The following is a 19,799-nucleotide window of genomic DNA, read 5'->3' as shown; positions in this document are numbered from 1 at the left end:
TTTGCTTGCTTTATTACAGCATGGATCTTTCCATGGTACAACAACCTCCTCTCCGAATTGTCTCTCGAGCTCGTCCGTGCACTGCTGCAAGTACTACTCCAGCTGTTCATGTTGTTACTTCTTGAAGACGTCAACGAATCCTTGCTGTTGATACTGTTTGTTGCAGGCGGTAAAGGAAAGGCATGCGGAAAGAGTTTACTGTTAAATAAAATATGATCAGCAGGAAACGTCCTATACTTATATATAGAGCAACGAACTTCATTTAGGCTATATTTAGGCTAAAGCAATGTATTTTAATTGTATAGAGCAACCACCTTCATTGCTCCAATATACCTCACAAGCAAATGTAAGAAGATGATGATAATATTAGGTGTTTAAGAATCATTGATATTTTTATTCGAGATTTTTAATGTTTGATAATCATATAAGTCTTGATTATATCTGAAGTTAAATTTTCAACGTTTTTTCATTTATAAGATTTTAATAATAATTTATCATTAGACCCGAAAGATGTTAGCTCATAATCTTGTTTGAGCTTTATATAATTATAAATGAGTTTGATATTGAACCAAACGTATTAAAATTTATGGACATTTTGCTTATGATAATCTAAGTAGCAAATGGGGACTCTTCAACATAAAGCGAGAAAGAGCTTTATAGACGATAGAGATTGAGTTATTGTCTTCTTAGTTTCTCCCACACAAATGCTTAGAAAAATTGTTTCAAGTTGATGCCAATAAGTGCTTATTTGATAGTTTAGGCTCTCTCAAGACCATGGTTATCATCATGGGATCCATTCACCTATCGTCCCTAAAATATGTTTTAGATTCTAAATTGGTCCTCGGGTTCCAAAACATTTTAATTAAGTCTTTAAGTAGAAGAATCATATCAACCAACTTCTTCTATTAGATAAATGGTCAACTTGAATGTTAAATGTCAGTCTAGATTTGGCATAAATAAAATTTAAAACAAAAATCAAATTTTAAACATTGTGTTTCTGTTATATAGATAATTTAGACATATTAATAATACAGAAGATTGTGTTACTAAAATTTAGGAATATCATTTATCATATTTAAATTATTTATAGAATAAATATATATATATGCTTAAAATTTAATCCACCTATTTTAAATATATCTATGTCATATTAGAATTATCTTTTAATATTCAAAATAATAAATTAAACAGAAAAAGGCTCATACTGATAAGATGTCAATACTTTAACAATTAAATTAAAATAATTTGAAATTTGATAGGGATATCTAGCATAATTAGTTTTTATTTTTTATTTGGAAAATGATACATATATAGCAAAAATGATATTTTATATTCTAGATTATTGAATTTAATTTAGACCATAAACTTTAATTTGATCAAATTACATCATTCAATTTTCATTATTAATAAATTAAACAACTCATACAAATATTATTAAATAATTGGGTAAAGTACACAAAAGGTCCCCGACTATATGGCGTTGCTTTGTTGATCCTCTGACTATTAAAAGCTACAAAATGGTGACCCGATTATTCATATATTCCAAACTCGTCATTCTCTGTTAAAAAATTAACGACATGAGTTGGACGTTAACCTGTTGAATGATATGATAAAATCTGATCCAAAATCTCAAACGACTATCATATCTCAGTCAACAGGTTAACGTCCTTTTAACGAAAAATGATGAATTTAGAACATATGAATAGTTGAGTGACTATTTTGTAACTTTTAATAGTCGAGAGACTCAACAAAGCCACACTCTATAGTCAGATGACTATTTTATAACTTTTAATAGTCAAGGTACTCAACAAAGCATCACCTTAAAGTCAAGGACCATTTGTGTAATTTACCCTAAATAATTCTAATAATTAAGATTTTTACTTAATATATTTTAACATATTATCGTCAAATAATATTTAATTGACAATTTAAATAGTTTTATATTAGAATTTATAGAAACTTTAATTATTTTCTTTCAATTTACTTATATCAAATGTTTGAGAAAATTTTAATAAAATATTGTTTAAATTATAATTAAACATTATTTATTAAAATATAATTCAGTCTCTCCTCTTTTACTTTCACAGCTCTCTCCTTTTCTACCTCCTCATCATCTTGTTTTCTGTCTTTATCCCCAGGCCCTAGCTTTTGTTTTTCTTTTGTTTCCTCTCCCGTATTAGATTTATAATTACATAATATACAAGCTCTTTCCATATTCGAAAGCTATTAGTAATGGCAGAGAAATCCTCCATAAGATGAAGGTACATGCTCTTATATTACTATATCAATACCATCTCTATTAATCTTTATCTTTTACTTTTTTACTCAGCTGCATATATTTATGATTTACTGAGTAAAAAGTCGGCTTAGGTTCCAGTACAGGTGAATCCGGGAAAGGGAAAAGCAAGATGTCCAAGAACATTAAACATGGCTATCATCCCATGGAGGACTATGTTGTTTTCGAGCCCCCTTGGGTTCTATCTTTTGCTACTAATAAATGGTCAAATATGTACATAATACTCGCCTGCCCAAAATGTGTCATCATAGCCTTTACTCAAATACAACTGACATAGGAAATTATATAGCATATATATGATCATTGATACAATAGTAGACTCCATAGAGATACAGAGCTATCGGTACAGAAAGCATAGATTTGACGACGATGTGAGCTGCAAGAAAACAAGATTCCGAAGCCGTTGTTATTAGATCTTCCGTTATAGTATGGTAAGTAACTACTACATAGTGCGAGACATGAACTGTTGGAAGACAGTCACAGAAGAGAGGGAGCATGCTGAATACAGATTTTGGTCTTTAAGCTCTTTATCTGATATGGGAATTCCTAAAAGATGAATTTCCAGGGATTGTCATTGGAACTCTGGCTCTTTCTGCAGATGATTCGGCTGAGGTCTTCCTACGCCTTTCATTGTGTACGGCCAACCGACTCCGGCAGCTCCTTTTTGCTTCGTCAAACTCTGATAGCTCATGGAACCTGTGAACATATACCAAGACATCAGAAATGCTCAAATTGGTTAACTTGTAGGACAAGTAATTAGCTTTCTAAGCGTGGAACTAAAGAAACAACAAAATGATAAAAAAATCATAAGCAAAACCTGCTGCATTGCTGGCAGAACCTTGCCTGATCCCGGAAACAACCACAACCGGGACCTTAGCATGAACCTCGCACACCTTATGACGCCGGTGGTACCGCTTGGCAGCCGATAATTCAACCCCACAATTTTCCACTTGACAAGAAGGCGACGACACCCAGCCACCACCACCGGATCCTGTCCTTCCAGATGATTTCTTCTTCTTTTCATCTTCAGGAAAACCATGATAACCAACATCCCCCTCTTCCTCTACCCCCTCTTCACCTTCATACATGTCATTGTCCACATCTTCAGCCATGAAATCCCTATTCATGTTTTTTGCTTACAAACCACTCTTGTTTCTTCTCAAACCTATAAGCTTCCATCTCAGGAGAAGTGGAGGGATATAAATACGCAAAAAAAAAAAAAAAAAAAAACAGAAGAAAAAAGGAGTCGAGACCACAACCAACATCTTTCTTCTTGCAGGTAATCCTATTATTCTGTATAGTATTTTTGCTGGTGAATGATTGAGAGTTCCAAAAAAGAAGCAGTTTGTGGGGGAATCTGGATTTGTTATAAATAAATATGCAAATTACAAACTCAATTATTGCTTTTCAAAAAGGAGTAGTTTTCAATTATAAAAACTCAGTTGAATTAACTCATGAGAGAGACGTATCAAAGGAAGGGTCATCGAAATGAATACTGTATAAGCAAGCAATTGTGTGTACCTGTTCGAGTAGGACTATGCTTTATCTACTTCTGTCTTTTTTACCAGACATGAAGCAATGTTTATTTTTCCTTCGGTTTCAATGTGTGTTATCATTGAATTTCATTGCATGGATGAATGGAAAACTCGTTTAAACTGTGCAACTTGGGGAAGGATAATAAGAATGAAAGAAAAATAGAAACCTGAAATTTATGACGTTGACACAACACACAGTTTCACATGGCCATTGTACTATATATGGTACCCCATAAAATTGTTTCAGCCAAAAACTTGCAGACTTCATACTTATTATCATCAAGTGGAGAGGTGAAGATAAGGGGGTTACCAGGTGCCATGGCCCCTCAAATTTATTTTGAACTCTTTTTTAACCATATTAAAAGTACCTTAAAATTTAAGGTATATTGGATTATTATTTTCTATACTATTAATGTAAATAAAATAAAAATTATAAGTCAATTACGATGATGATACATGTTTCGTTTATTTATTTATTTGGAATTTTGAATATATTTTTTAAATGTAATATTAAAATTTATTTTAACGTTTGATAAAATAGTTAATTTTTTTTAAAATATTTTAGTCCCAACGATTTGTTTTGGCAGCAATATGCTTGTTGGGCGGATGAAAATCGTTAATTATTAACAGTCAATGCTTGTCATTGATGTAGTATAAACTGTATCATCACTTTGAACATGTGACATATTTCATGTTATTATTTTGGACACGTGACATATGCCGCGTCATCACTTTTGGACACGCAACGTATACCGCGTCATAACTTTTGCACGCACGACATGTACACGTCATCACTTTTAAACATACAACATTTACCACATTATCACTTTTGGACACACAACATGTATTACATTATCATTTTAGACACGTGACATATATCATGTCAACACTTTATATACATAAGGCTTGTCACGTCAGTGATAAGTGTTAACCTTTAGTCAATAAAAAATTTCATCCAACAAAAGATCATTTTATCCCAAAATGAAATGTTAAGAACAAAATACCGTAAAAAATATGGACTATAGTGTCTGTTTAATCAAACGTTAAGAATATTTTTTGATATTATATCTTAAAAAAAATTACATAATGTAACGAGTTTAATTAAGTGATATTTTATAAAATTGAAATTATAAAGATAAACTAGAAGAATAAGAGCACGTGATGTCTTTTATGAATGTTTGTGGTGATCCGTTAATTATGTGTACACTTGCAAATTCCATGCTTCTTTCACCTCCCCCACTTCCTCATTGCTCATTTTCGACGAAATTCAAATTCGATCCCTATCAGTTCAACATCATTTCCCCCATATTTTTCACCACTATATATCACTAAATTCCCCATCATTCTCATTTTCTAGTTGGCTTTATCTCTCTAGATTCTCTCCTTTTCTTCCTCATTTTTTTTCTTCCTTAATTGACTCTCAAATACATTTTGAGCATTAAAACATGGTGAACTTCCTGACTTTTCAAACCCACTTTTCATTTTCATTTCTTTCTTTCCTTCTCAGAAGAACGTACAGCAATAGGGTTTTTTGATATATAAAAAAATATTTAAAATTGGTGAAGGGACAACTCTAGGATATGTAATTAGAGATGCATGGGGAGTTTAAGGTAAGTTTGGAACTTATGATGTGAGAACCATTATATAAAGAAAGGGTATACAGCTGTTTGATGAGACACCCTTTATATTCTCCTTAGGGTCTTTCTCAAAAGTATGCTTCGTAGAAATATTTTCTATTCTATATTAAAATTATTCATTGTAAATATTAATCGTATAATTAGTATACATTTATACCAAATTTATACACTTAGAATTTGAAACTAAGACCTCAGTTTTTCATGAACAATAAACCTAAAAAATAAAATACTAATATATTTTTTTGAAGAAACGTGCTCATATTATTATTAAAGGTCCGAAATACGAGAAGGAATCGAAGTAGATAAAGAGAACTTGGCAAGTGTATGAATTTCTAGGTTGTTGTCACGAGTAAATTGGATCCTGATGTCACCCGGTTTGGGTGAGGCCTTTTCGCAAAGGGCATAAATAAAAGTCAAAACATTGGTTATTGCCTCTCTTATGGCTTTTCATTGTTAACGTAGACATGCGTATCAGATTCCAGGTTTCTTCATCGGCCCATGCATGCAAAACCCACAAATATTGAACAATTTTTTTTCTTTCAATTTGCCAAAGCATTGGCTGATAGTATACCATTTTTCGCAACCACCAGTACATTGCTTTATTTAGTTAAAGGTGAATATATAAATGTCATGTTTATGTTATGTTTTGAAAGGGATAGCTAAATTTTGGACCTTTGTGAGATATGTGTATATTTCAATGATCAATCCATCCTTCTTCTTTTTTCTAATTTCGATATATATCATATGTTTTAAGATTCATTTGATTTGGTCTAGATTTAGAATATGATCGTATTTCATGAGCTTTTCACAATAAAAATACAAATTTAAATATGTTTAAACTTCTAAGACTAAGTACTTCTTGTTGTTGCAATAATTTGGAGACTGAGTTATAACAGAGACAAAATTAAGAAATTCTATTAGCGGTCGAGATATAAAGATGAACTCTTGCAAGGTTCAATATTGGAAAAAAACATGTAAAAATAACTAAATTGAGTTATTTATTATTTACTCAAAGAGGGTTAAAACTATATTTTTTTCTAGATTTATTGAAAAAATAAATACTCAAATTATATCTAAAACTAATAATAGATAGTGTACTAAAAGGTAAAAATAGGTGTTTAAAGAATTTTTCTAGAAAATGTAACACTTTAAGGTGTTGGTTATAACAACCATTAAATTCGATGTCATTTCACACATGTCAAACTTATAAAATTTTAAAAACTTTATTTTAAAATAGAAAACTTAAAATTATAATTTATTTATAAAAAAATATTTTTTAAAAATCTTAAAATAATCTAAAAAAATTTAAAATTCTGTCGCCACTCACTCATTGATCCATCATTGCCTTTATTATACGCTAAATCTTTAAATACATAAATTCTCAAATCTTCAATCTTAATCTTAAATTTAATGAGTAAAAGATTTAGTTAGTATTTAATTCAAACAATCTCAGATATTGTGAGGGACAGGGACAGAGTCGATAGACGAAGGGAAGGAAAGTTGAGGGGGAAGAAACTTTGAGAGGAAGGCCATGGGGAAGGAGAAAGGAGGAGAAGGGGACAGGGACAGGGACAGGGACAGGGACAAGGAGAATATTTTTTAGAAAAAATAGCTTCTTTTTCTGAAAAATGATTTTTTATTAGAAATATAGTATTTTATTTTTTAAAATTTCTGAAAAAAAATTAGAAAAAATATAAGCGTGATACGAATAATATACTAATAACAATCACACGTAAAGGTGTAATACAAAAAAATTTAAAATTATGGGGTAAAAACGTTTTAGCATTATGCACCTAAAAATAATTAATTATGAAAAAAACGTTTTAACCTAAAAATATAATAAAAAAACGTTAGATATCTAATGCACCTTTTTTTTTTTAAACTTTTTTAGGTATAACTTTAATATGGTTTGAACATTTATTTTCATAAATTTTTCTTTAAAATGAAACAAAAGGCTAAAAAAACTTAAATTCAATTATTACTTTTTAGAGGGACTCAAACATGGAATTCTTCCATTTACAGATAAAAATGAAAATTTATATACTAAAAAAATATATAATTACAAAATCTTTATATCTATTTTAGAGATTGAAATAGTATTTGAGTAAAATTCTTAATTGAACTTAAAGAAGTCCACCAACCATTTTGGTAAAATTGCAGGCTGTTTAAATTAGCTAAATATATGGAACATTTTAAACATAAATTTAAATTATGTTTTTTATTATAAAATTTATAAATGTGCAAGGGGTCTCGATTAAAAAAGAGTTAATCTGCGTTCAAGTAGGATTGTTTGCTAAGTACACGAATTTATGGGAAAACATATTATCTTATTTTATTTTGCATTAACATATACACATTTTATAAGCTTTAATTGGATCTTCTACCTCATCACCAATCTACCTTCTTCAATTCCTCCTCAATACTTCTATATTCTTGGGTATCGACAAGTTGATCCACTTTCCTAATCTCATCCACCGCTACATCTTCTGTAAACTCATCGTCATCCTCATCCACAACTCGTTCTTTGATACCTTGTGCACCATCTTTAGCCGCTCTCCAAGCTCCATCCATGGTCTTTTTAGCACTCTCCCCCACATTCTCCGCTGCCTCAACCGCCTTCTTAATCCCGTCTTTCGCCGTATCCTCCCCAAAGCTCGCTTGGCTAGCGGGCGGCTACCCTTCTCCGGTGACAAACGAAGGATAGGTCTCGTACATGCTGTCCTTCGGTGCGTCATCCGGTGTCGATAACCCTTCTGCGTCGGCTACCGCATTACTTCCCTACATTGCATATAATTCAACCAACCATATCAATCAGATAAGCAAGCCCTGGTGATTTTTCTAGCAGATTGGACTCCAGGAGGAGCTTGAGGCAAGAACTTTGGGATGTTGAAGAAAGCTCTCTTCGCCAAAAATGTTGCTTCCGTGCTTATTTTATTACTCTCTTTTTCTTGGTTGAAACTATTAATATTCCTCTTTCACCTCTTGGGTTCCTAGTTATACTCTTTTGTTTTCGAGGGTTTTGATTTTTGTCGTGTTAAAGAGTGACATCTGGGGTGGAACCGGACACGTTTCGGTCGTTGCACGACCAGCTGAGGATGACTCATTTTGTTTTTGTCTGCCTTTTTTTTTTATAACGGTTTTAAGGTTTTTGTGATGGTTAATGGTTGTAGGTAGCGGCGCGGCGGTTTTGATCCATAATTCAGGGTTTAGGGTTTTATAGTTTGGTTATGGATGGACTCATAGTCTTGGGTTTGGTATGTTTGAATTGGGCTTATTCAGGCCCAATTTCCAATCCATCACATCTTTTTCTTTTTTTAAAGATAAATTCTTGCCCAAATCTTATATATACATTATGGTTTAGTTTATAAGTGATGAATCAATCATATTATTTTATGAATACAATTATTAGATTCGAAATTAAATGTTAGTTTAAATTTGATTTTAAATAAAATTAAAATATTTCAATTAAATTATAAATGTATATATCTATTATAGCTTGAATTTGATATGTTAAAAATATGTATAAATATGTTTATTATTTAATTTATATATTTTAAATATATTTCGAGTATGATCGGAACTTTAGAGTAATTCATTTAGATAAAGTTAAAATAAAAGAGGAAGACAAAGAAAGAAATAAAGGGATGAGTTTGATTGAATGGATACTATGATTGAGAAATTAAGAAAAAGGCAACCAATAAGAAAGAGAAGCAAAAATGTGAAACAAACAAAGTCTTTTCCCTTTCCCTTTTTCATTTTCACGAGCATAATCATAGTTTCCCCTTTGAAATTACAAGAACCAGCGACCATAAAAACATTTCAAATATCTCCTTTACCATTAGATAAAGTTCAATCATTTTGTTTCTCTTCCAAGTCTCAAAACTTATATCATTTTTAAAGTGTATGCGTCACATTGAAAAATTGACTAAAATACATGGGGGGCGTTCCTGATATTGTCTCTTTTCATTCAACTAAATTTCATTATAATATATGTTTTCCGACTATAGGTGAATATGTTTTCCATTTAGGTAAACGACTTTGGTAGCAAATGCATGGACAAGAAAAGCATGAATATGAGAATTTATTAAGCGGTTTTCGTAGTTAACAAAAATATTGATATATTTAAAGGTTTCAAGTTCAAATAATTACGTTTGCAATATTATCAATAATTAAAAAAATTTCTTAACCTATAATATCATATAATCACTCCCAAACTATTAAACGAAATGAAAGAAGAACGGGACCAACCATATAGACATCGAATTTCCTATTATATGTGTCATATAGGGCCATAGGAAGCATTATGAATAAGACAACTCCGTTGTCTCTTGAACAATTATGAAGGGAAAAAAACACAAGGGGACCCTAAGCTAATGTCAAATTTCAATTGGAAAATGAAATTTCTTCCCATTTAAAAAACCCCAAAGCCACCATGGAAAAAGAAGTTGGTGAAAGTATTTGAAATGAGTACATTGACAGCTATTAATTGATTGATTTAAGACCCAAAAAATAAATTTATCATTAATTTTTATTTTTAAAAAAATATATAATATAATCTTTTTTTATTTTATAGAATCAAAACTTTTACTTCGTCATTGAAGGAAATGCTTGTGAAGTGTTTAGATTGAGCTTGCACTGCACCTTATTGGTAAGTAAATCTTACAAATTTCCTTTTATTTCATAGTCAATCCCTTATAGTGTGAAAAGGTAAAATAAAACATGACCTAAATGATAGTTAATTTTCCCAACCACTCTTTGACTTTATAGATCTTGCTTGTTTTGAAGTAAGGGACCAAGATAAAAGAAAATAAAATGGTTGCATAGCTTTTTTTTAAAGGTGTATTGAAGGGTAAATTACTCCAATATTGTAATTGTAATGTGTTTGAAAAATAAAATTACAGTTATAATATTGGAGTAATTTACTCGTGTCTTGAAATATCCAAATTAGCTAACCCTTATTCCCATATGTAATGGGGTAAGGGAAGGAACGATAATAGGCTACCCCAACGCCAGGTTGAGAGCAACGACCTCAAGATTAAAAACCTTGTGCTCTACCAACTGAGCTGGATAGACAACTATTGTATTGGAATATCCACATCCTCTTAAAAGATGTGTTTGAAAATGTTTCACCCTGTCCTCGTAACTATAGACTAAAACGTTTATCTTATTTGATTAATTAGAATATCCATTGATATTAATTTATTGATTGATTAATTTAAATTAAATGGTGAAAATTTATCATAAAAATATTTTTTTTAATTTTTTTTCATATATAAGCTCTTAACTGAACTATTAAACGAGTGATGATAGAAGTCTCTTACACTATTTCTTCTATTTACAATACCGTTGATAGTTGTATGATGTTGATAATCAAGTCTTGTTAAACAATACAAAGAAAGTCAAAAAGGAGAATGCTCTTGTCTCAAACACCATTTATTTGACAGATAACAACTCCCACCCCTAAACCCTTTCCATCAAAAGGTGGAAAATATAACAAAACTTTATATATATCCATTGATGAAATACAATTTCAATCAATAAACTTCCATTTTCTGGGAATACCAAATCATTGGTGAAAATATAAAGGTCAATCAAAGAAGATTTAATGCTAATACTAAGAGAAACATGACTGCTCATAACCAGTGTATAAAGAGACTGCAATCTTTTTCAGCTAAACACTGACAATTAGGTATTCTATAATTGTTTATTTCATAGAAGAAAGGGCTTAAACAGCCTATGTATACAAACTCTCAAACGTTAGTACACAATGGCATATGGTTTTGTTTTGTTTTGTTTTTTGCGACAAATCAAAGTGATTCGGTCAGTAATCCTTCCAAACTTTGACGATTTCTGCTTTACAGGTATACCCTCCCAGCTAAGATTTTCAAAGAGTAAACAAATCGATGGAGTTTTCATTGTCGAACAACCTGATTTTCGATGCTATTCAGTCCTGAAACAACTTCATCGATCAAGGGTCTTCGCCTCGGATCCTGGTCTAAGCATTTGCAAGCGATTTCGAGCATTTCTAATAGTGGGTTTTCAAGATCTTTAACCCATAATGATGAATCTATAATCTCGGACTCTCGTTTCTCAGCTTTCATCTGAAACACCCATGACACCAAATTCCGACAATTTTTTCCTTTACATACTTCCACCGGCCTTCTACCAGTAAGAAGCTCGAGAAGAACGACTCCGAAACTGTAAACATCTCCTCTGCAGGTTGCAGTTAGTGTCTGGCTGTACTCTGGAGGAATGTAACCCAATGTTCCGACCAAGTCTGTTGTGACATGGGTATCGTACGGGCGGAGTAGCCTTGAGAGACCAAAATCCGCTAAATGTGCTTCGAATTTTTCATCCAGAAGTATGTTACTAGATTTCACGTCCCTGTGAACTATGTGCGGTTCGCAAACCTTGTGCAAGTACGCCAACCCACGAGCTGCTCCTTGAGCTATCTTGAGTCTCACATCCCATTTGAGAACCGACGATCCATCAACACACTCGTGCAACCAATAATCCAAGCTTCCATTCTCCATATAAGAGTAAATCAATAACCTGTCGTTCCCGTGCTTACAATAACCTTGAAGAGAAACAAGGTTTGTGTGCTGAGCTCTCGAGAGAGCTTCAACTTCAGCTCGGAATTCACGCTCCATCTGGCCACAATCACCAGAAAGTCTCTTGACTGCAGCGTTTGAACCATCCGGAAGGTAGGCCTTGTAAACCAGTCCGAAACCACCACAACCAATTATGTTTGCTTGGTTAAAGTTGTTTGTAGACTTTAACAAGTCCGTAACTGTGAGCTCCTTGCAGTTCGAACTTTGGAAGAGAACCAACTTCGATGAACCGAGAGCTTCAGATAACCGGCGTGACCTGCTGAGTTCTTCGTCCAAATTATCGATTGCATGGCCCACATCCCTCCTCGACATTCTAAGAAGAACGATAGCAAGAAGCAACAATATCCCAACTCCTATACTGATCGTTATTCCAATAATGTTGCTACGACCCAACTTGTTGTTTGAGCCCGAATGGATAGTTGGCTTGAGCATATTGTCCATAACATGACAAGGAGACACTATTTTCCCACAAAGTCCCGGGTTGCCCTCAAAGCTTGAACTCGGAAAGCTATAAAACTGTCCACCGGTAGGAATCACACCCTGCAAGTGATTATATGCCACGCTAAATTTTGACAAAAATGTGAGCTCCGCAAACGACTGCGGAATTGTCCCATGCAAGTCATTGTTTGACAAATCTAAAATCTCCAAGTTCTTCATATTCGAAATGGAACCAGGGATGACACCAGTGATGTTATTCCGGTTTATATCCAAGACATGGAGCTGCTTTAATACCCCAATTTCAGGAAAAATTGACCCGTTCAATCTATTATTGCTCAAATATAATGATGGGGGGAAACTTGAAAGCTGGTTGTATTGAAGTCCGCTAGCACTCTGATTCCGCTTTACATATAGGGGTATTCCGGCAGAGGACGAAAGAGTGGCTAAGCTGGAATTTGAAGAAACGAGGGTCTTAAGCTGTGTCAAACTTTTCGGGATTTCTCCAGTGAGAGAGTTATTTGAGAAGTCCAAGTAAAACAAATTCTCCATCTGACCAATCCAACTCGGGATACTGCCACTTAAGTGATTCCATGACAAATCTAAAACTTCGAGCTTCTTGCAACCGGACAGCCAGTCTGGTATTTGACCTTTCAGAGCACAATTTCCAAGTGCCAAGACTGTCAAGCTCTCGAACCCACTTACATTTTGGGGAATTTCATCTCCATATAAATTCTTTGTGAGGATAAGAATGGTAAGGTTTTTGCAGTGCTGCAGCACAGATAGAGCCCCCGATAAATCGACAAAACTATTATTCGACAGTGACAGAAACACAATTGATCTGAGATTGGCAAAGCTTTCAGGGATCCGACCACCAAATTCATTCTTTGCCAGGCTCAAAACCTGCAGCTCTTTACAATTGGACAGCGAAGCAGGAAGAGAACCAGCAAAGTGGTTGGTAGCAAGATCAAGTAAAGAAAGATTAGGCAGTCCAGTGAAATTGAGATCGAGAGGACCAGTTAATGAATTGTTCCGGAGATCAAGCACATGAAGCTTCGAGCAAAGTGACAGTGATGATGGCAACAGACCCGAGAACAAATTTGAGTGTGCACAAAACAGCTCCAATTGTACAAGATTGCCAAAAACATCAGGAATACTACCAGAAAAGTGGTTTGCAGAAATAGCCAAGTATTTAAGCCTCGAGAGCTTACTCAATTTGATGCTCAGTTGTCCAGAGAAATTGTTCCCAGTGATACCGAGTCGCTCCAATGAGGACATCGAGTACAAAGAGTCGGGAAGAACCCCCGACAGTGAATTATAGTCCAAATGCAACTGATGTAGAGATATACTGCAATTGCTTAGACCTTCAAGACTCCCCACCAAGTGATTCATCGATAAATCAAGAACCTGAATCCGTTTGGAGTAACTACAGACTCCAGAACCAATTTGGCCTGTAAATGAATTGTTGCTCAAGTTGAACACAGCGACATCCGGAAACTGTCCAAGCTCAGACAGGTCCCCGTTGAATAAATTGCTCGAAATATTCAACCACTGAATCGATATCAAACCGGAAACTGGTTTAGAAACCGGTCCAGACAGCAAATTGTAGCTCAAATCAAGAAACTCCAGCTGCTTCAAATTCGAAAGCTCCAAAGGCAAAACACCCGTCAGATGATTAAAAGAAAGATCGAGCCTTTTAAGCCGGTTTAATCTGGCCAAAGAGATCGAAATTTTCCCTTTGAGACCTCTTTTAGGTAGAATCAAGCCTGAAACTCGATTAAAAGCCGAGACATTTCTCATTTTCCCACAAACAACACCATCCCATTGGCAGCAATCAGATTCATTAGACCATGAATTGATGATGGACCCTTCTGTGAGGTTCCCAGCAAATTCTTTCAATGCCAACAGATCATTTGGATCACAAGGTTGGCCTGAGGATTCGAGGCTCAGTGATGAACAAATAAAGCAAGCCAAGAACACCCAATCAAGGAAACTCATTAGAATTAACCCCAACATCGCCATTTCTGAGGAAAAAATAAGCGGGGAAAAATCCTAAATTTACAAATTCATTCAATATGGTATAAATTATGTTCAATGCTTTGAAGATTCAAAAAATGAAAAAAAAGGAAAGAAAACCCAGATAGAGTAACTTACTAGCTCACATATCCAGCAAAACAACTCAACTTGGCAACTGGGAAATGAAGCTAATAAAAATGGGAAATTATATTGAACTCTACAATCCCAACCTGAAAAAAAATCAAATCCCAAGACCGTGAATCAAGTAATCCTGAATTTAAGTTCACACGTAAGAGTGTGTTTTCATAAAACAGGAAGAAAAAAATAAAAAGAAAACTCCTAAATGAAGCAACTTTACTCAAATCTCGAAAAACAATATCTCAAAAACTACAACAAGAACAAAAACCAACAACAAATAACTTACAAACAAGGCAGCAAACACACGCCAGAAGCTCAAATTGTTGAACAAAAAGCAGCACTTTGAGAAAAATGAGAGAAGCCCACTTCAGATAATCACCTCCCAAGTAAATCAGTAACTTAAAATAGCCAAGATTGAATCTTTTTAACTCAAAAGAAAATCAGATCCCAATACTCAACAACCAGCAACAAAGGAAAAGGGAGGAAAAACTGAGAAGCCTAAAGCTTCCTACTTGCTATCTATAACTCTTTGTAGCTTCACTTGTTGTTGAAGTAATAGTTTCCTAAGAACCCAACACTCGAATTAATAATGCAGCACTGACCAACTTTTTTTTCTACAAAAAGGTCATACTCTTACAAACTCTAATTTCAAAACCAATTCTTTCACTCTTTGATTTTTGATTTTCAAAGCAAAAGAATAGGACAGAATCTTATAGAGTGAAAACATTTCAAATCAAAATTAAATAAAATTAAACAAAAAAAAGAAGAATAAAGGAAAGTTCTTTAGAGAGGGAGAGAATCGATATTTTATTGGACAAAACAAAAAAAACACAGAAGCAATAAGGTACACTTGGGAGTATGATTTGAAATATGAAGCATCAGAGCTGACTTTTGAAACCAAAAATATTACAGATTTTTATTTTATTTTTGTTTTCTTTTTATTTTATTTTCTTATTGTCAATACCTACTTTTGTTTCTCGTTTTATTTTCGCTGTCTCGGAAACGATGATGATGGGTTTGGACATGATTTTGTGGGTACGGGACCTTAGCCTAGATTCTACACTCACTTTTTGCTTCGAGCGCGTGATCACCACTGCTAAAACAAGGAAATGAGAGAATATGTAAATGTGTTTTTTCAAAATTTAATTGACTTTATCGTTATTCCCTTAATATTTTAAAATTTTTATTTAAATTTTAACTTCAAACTAAACTTTTTTAAATAATATAAGATAATTGTAAAGTAGTATATATTAAAAAAATGTAATCAATTGCATGTTACTATTAAGATCATTTAATGAGTTGTTCAACTTTCTATTTAAATAGTTTATTTAAAATACTTATTTGATAAGAGGAGTTATAAATTTTGAGTTATAGAAATATTTTTATTATATTAAAGAGATTTAGGGTTCTGTTGTATAAAAGAATGGTATAATATAAAAAGAGATGACCTGTACACATGAGTGAACTCGCAAATTTGTTAGAAAATAAAGTTAAATTATAATTTTTTTATAAGAATCAAAAGTTAATTTTATTATTATATTAGTTTTTAGATTTATATTTTTTAAAATTAAATCATCAATTTATTATTTTAGATGATAGGGTGTAATTTAATATAATTTCATCATTTTTTTTGACAGTATAAAGGGTCATGACCTTTGTTAGCATTCTTATTTCATCTTTGTATATAGAATCAAGTTTATATATATGTTAGATGTTGCTTCAAATTTTAGTTAGTAATTAAGATGAATTTTATTTTAATTTTAAAGATGATTTGATAATGAATTTATTTAATAAATAATTACTTATTTTAAATAATAAACCTTATGAATAAAATTTTTAGTGATAAATATTTAGCTTTATAAATATGGAGTATTTATTAACATTAAAGATTACGAGAGAATTGTTTTGAAGAGATGTGATGTTTTTTAGATCAATATAACTTTTGGGATTTTAGTTGTAGAGATGATTTAGTAAGGACAATATGTGATCTTTTGGGATACATCGATTTTTTATATTTATATATCAAGTTATGAGATATATAAGATATATCGTATTTGTTCTCTACATGATCTATACGTTTATAGTAGATAAAGTCGAACCAATTTAAATATCATCTTTTATAAGTGGCTTGTTTCTATGGTGATCTCACATTATTTGTTGTCGCTTATAAATTCTTAACAATAGGTATATGAGATATGATTTGAGTTGTGAAATTTTGAAGGAATTTATTTAAATTTTAGGGATTAAATTAATATTTTATATAAATTTTAGATATCATAATATTTTATTTAAAATAAAATGAAAAAATTATATCTCTTTACTAACGTATCACATAATCAAATTAACTAGAATAAATGTTTTAGTTATTAATATATAATAATAAATAACATAAGTTATTAAAATTAATAAATTAATAATAAAACAAACTTTTTTAACTTAGTGTTTAAAAGTATACAAATGTGAAAGGGAAAAAAAGATGAATCTGGTAACTTACCTATAAATAAATAAAAATCTAAAGATAGAATGGATATAGAATAGGAGAGTGATAAATCAGCACGTAGTTGGGTAAGAGTGTGGTAGAAAGGAAAGAGAGAAATGTTGACCGGACATAGCCGGTGGAAAAAGAGCGGCGGGAGGCGGACGTCACGGGGAGGCTGGCAGAGCAGATGCCGTGATCTAAGTAAAGACTTCTAAGTGAATCTATTAAATGAAATTCGTAAATTAATAATGGAAAAATATCTTATTTTGTTTGGTCAACTTTGTCATGTGATACTCACCTCTCTTTTTCAGCAAATTTATTAATTTTCTTTCTCCATTTATTAGTTTGTTGGAAATTTTTGTTTTTCCTCTTTTATGTCTTTGATTTGACCTACATTCACTTTTTATTTATTATTTTTAAAGATGCGTTCACTGGGATGACTTTTTTTCTTCCTAAATTCTGCCTATATTTTTAAGATTTTGAAACAAATATTATTATATAATAAATTATATCATAATGGTTAAATTATTATTAATTAGTTAACAATATTAATACAATTACATAATATTATTTCGGTTCAAATCGAAAATATGGTGATATCGGATCAAGATTAAACTTGAATTATAAAATTAATCGAATCTCTTACATACTAATACTTGACTTTGTGAACCCGATTAACTACCCATTTTAGTAGCTGAAAAAAATCCAATTTTGGCTTTTTATCCAAATATACCCATTTTTTTTCATTTTGATTTATATTTCAAATTATTTTTTTAATTAACGTCTTTTTTATCACGTAAATTAAATACATTTTTCTATAGGAGATACTTTTTATTATAAAAAATATTTTTAAAAGACGTTTTTAGGCACGTAATTGCACAATCATAAACACGAATCAAACGGCATCTGAGCATATTAGTTTTATATTAATCACCAAATAAATATATGTTTAAAATTTACTTTTTAAACACTTAAAAACTCACATATCTAACAATGTGAGATTTGAAAACTTTAATGAGCTTGAGTTTTTCAAATATCATATTATTTATATACTATAATTTTCAAGTATTTAAATATAACATTTTAAACATATATTTATTGAGTGACTAAATGCAAAATTAATATACATATGTCACTACTATCGATTAACTTGTGCTCGTGTAAATACACGTTTTTAACATACTTTCTATAAAATGCGCTTTTACCACCGTGGTAAAAAAAAGTGTCGCTTTTAGATTAATCGAATACGAGTGTTAAAATATGAATTTTTTTTCAATGGCTTATATTTGGGTAGAAAACCATCAAAATTTACTTAAATAAAGAACAAGGTGTAGGTGGAGTCCAGAGCTGTAATTAGCAGGAAGCTGCCATTGTGGTTCTGTGCTTGCAACTCCGAAAGCAGTGGCCTCAGCTACAAAAAATTCACCCACCATCATCGCCAACCCACCAACTCTGTCATCAACTACATATTATTGCACATGAAGTATTCATTAATTGTCAAAAAGACCACTTTAAAAATGGATGATGAAATCTACAAATCCATTAATTATGTAGCTAGTCAATTTAACGAATGATTCCAAGGGTAACAAAATCACTAATAATACTTGTTACATCAAATGACAAAATATACCTAATCCTGCAATATTTTCTTTTATTTTCCCCTAGTGAATTTGATAATATTTTCCTGATTGACGTTTTAATTTTGAGTAAATTACATATGTAATCATTTAATTATAGAAGATTTAAACTAGACCAATAATATTTTAATTTTGTCGGTTAGAATATTTAATTATTTAAATAATATCAAATAAGTCACTTGTCCTTTATATTTTAAGGACGAGTTGTTGAAAGTCAATAAAGTTGGTATAATTGTATATTTAACCCTCATTGTTTACACATTCTATCAAGTTGATCCTAATTTTTAATTTTTAATAAAATTAATCCTTTAATTAAATTATAAATAGGACTAGATTGACAGAATGTGTAAGTAATGAGAACCAAATGTATAATTATACTAATTTTGTTAATTTCCACGTCAACTTATCCATGAAACGTTAGTGACAAATAACTTAATTGGTATTATTTAAATAATTAAATAACCTAGTTGATCAAATTAAAATCTCTTATAATTAAATTGTCAGAGATGTAGTTTATCCTTTAATTTTTCCTTGAACATAATGAAGCAGGGGTTTTGGACTTTTGGTTAAGGAAGGTATATTTATAAAGTTAATATATGTGATGGTTGATGGGCTAAGGTAAAAAATATTGTGAAACTTTATAGCATAAAATAAAATGATGAACATGGTGGAAAGGGAGATGCCCATAATGTTACTTTGGCAGCTCTTTGTGACCTTTAGGGGGGGAAAAGACTCATAATTAAGCTTCTTGCACAAGCATGAAGAAAAAACTAAGAAAGAAAAGAATGAGATTTTACTTTTCATCTTTCATTGATGGCATTACCCACGACAAGTATAGCAATGATAGCCACTGGTAGATGAAAAAAAAGTTCATTTACGTTAAAGATTCAAAATTGTGTTAATGTTTGGACCGACTTTACTAATTCATCATAAATTAAAGGTTAGATACATATAAATGTGGTGGTTACATGAGGTCATGAAGGGCATACAGAAAGATTTGTTCAGTTTTAACGAG

At 31.8% G+C, this 19,799-nt stretch overlaps 2 protein-coding genes and 1 pseudogene across 3 annotated transcripts; all 3 read right to left on the bottom strand.

Annotated features, from left to right (window-relative positions):
* Positions 1-2,617: 2,617 nt before the first annotated feature.
* Positions 2,618-3,447, bottom strand: LOC120127851 (annotated as a pseudogene).
* A 4,403-nt stretch (positions 3,448-7,850) lies between these two features.
* On the bottom strand, positions 7,851-8,257 carry LOC120127740. The gene is made up of 2 exons (XM_039145585.1): positions 8,243-8,257; positions 7,851-8,141 (listed from the first exon to the last, which is right to left on the bottom strand). Exons 1-2 carry the CDS (start codon positions 8,255-8,257, stop codon positions 7,857-7,859), a joined length of 300 nt encoding a protein of 99 aa, XP_039001516.1. The 3' UTR covers positions 7,851-7,856.
* A 2,872-nt stretch (positions 8,258-11,129) lies between these two features.
* Positions 11,130-17,891, bottom strand: LOC120127845 (phytosulfokine receptor 2-like). Of its 2 annotated transcripts, none has more exons than XM_039145656.1 (3): positions 17,881-17,891; positions 14,669-15,245; positions 11,130-14,538 (listed from the first exon to the last, which is right to left on the bottom strand). In XM_039145656.1, exon 3 carries the CDS (start codon positions 14,534-14,536, stop codon positions 11,381-11,383), a length of 3,156 nt encoding a protein of 1,051 aa, XP_039001587.1. In that variant the 5' UTR covers positions 14,537-14,538; positions 14,669-15,245; positions 17,881-17,891; the 3' UTR covers positions 11,130-11,380. The 2 variants fall into 2 exon arrangements, with proteins under 2 accessions (XP_039001587.1, XP_039001588.1); XM_039145657.1 differs by lacking the exon at positions 17,881-17,891 and having other exon boundaries at positions 14,669-14,760; positions 14,977-15,454.
* Between the last annotated feature and the right edge of the window lie 1,908 nt (positions 17,892-19,799).

Source organism: Hibiscus syriacus, unplaced genomic scaffold, assembly GCF_006381635.1.
Source record: "Hibiscus syriacus cultivar Baekdansim isolate YM2019G1 unplaced genomic scaffold, ASM638163v2 tig00110472_pilon, whole genome shotgun sequence".
Lineage (NCBI taxonomy): Eukaryota > Viridiplantae > Streptophyta > Magnoliopsida > Malvales > Malvaceae > Hibiscus > Hibiscus syriacus.
This window is presented reverse-complemented; position numbering and strand designations above follow the sequence as displayed.

Coding starts and splice junctions, on each gene's coding strand:
- LOC120127845 (XM_039145656.1), bottom strand. CDS start 14,536: ATGGCGATGTTGGGGTTAATTCTAATGAGTTTCCTTGATTGGGTGTTC.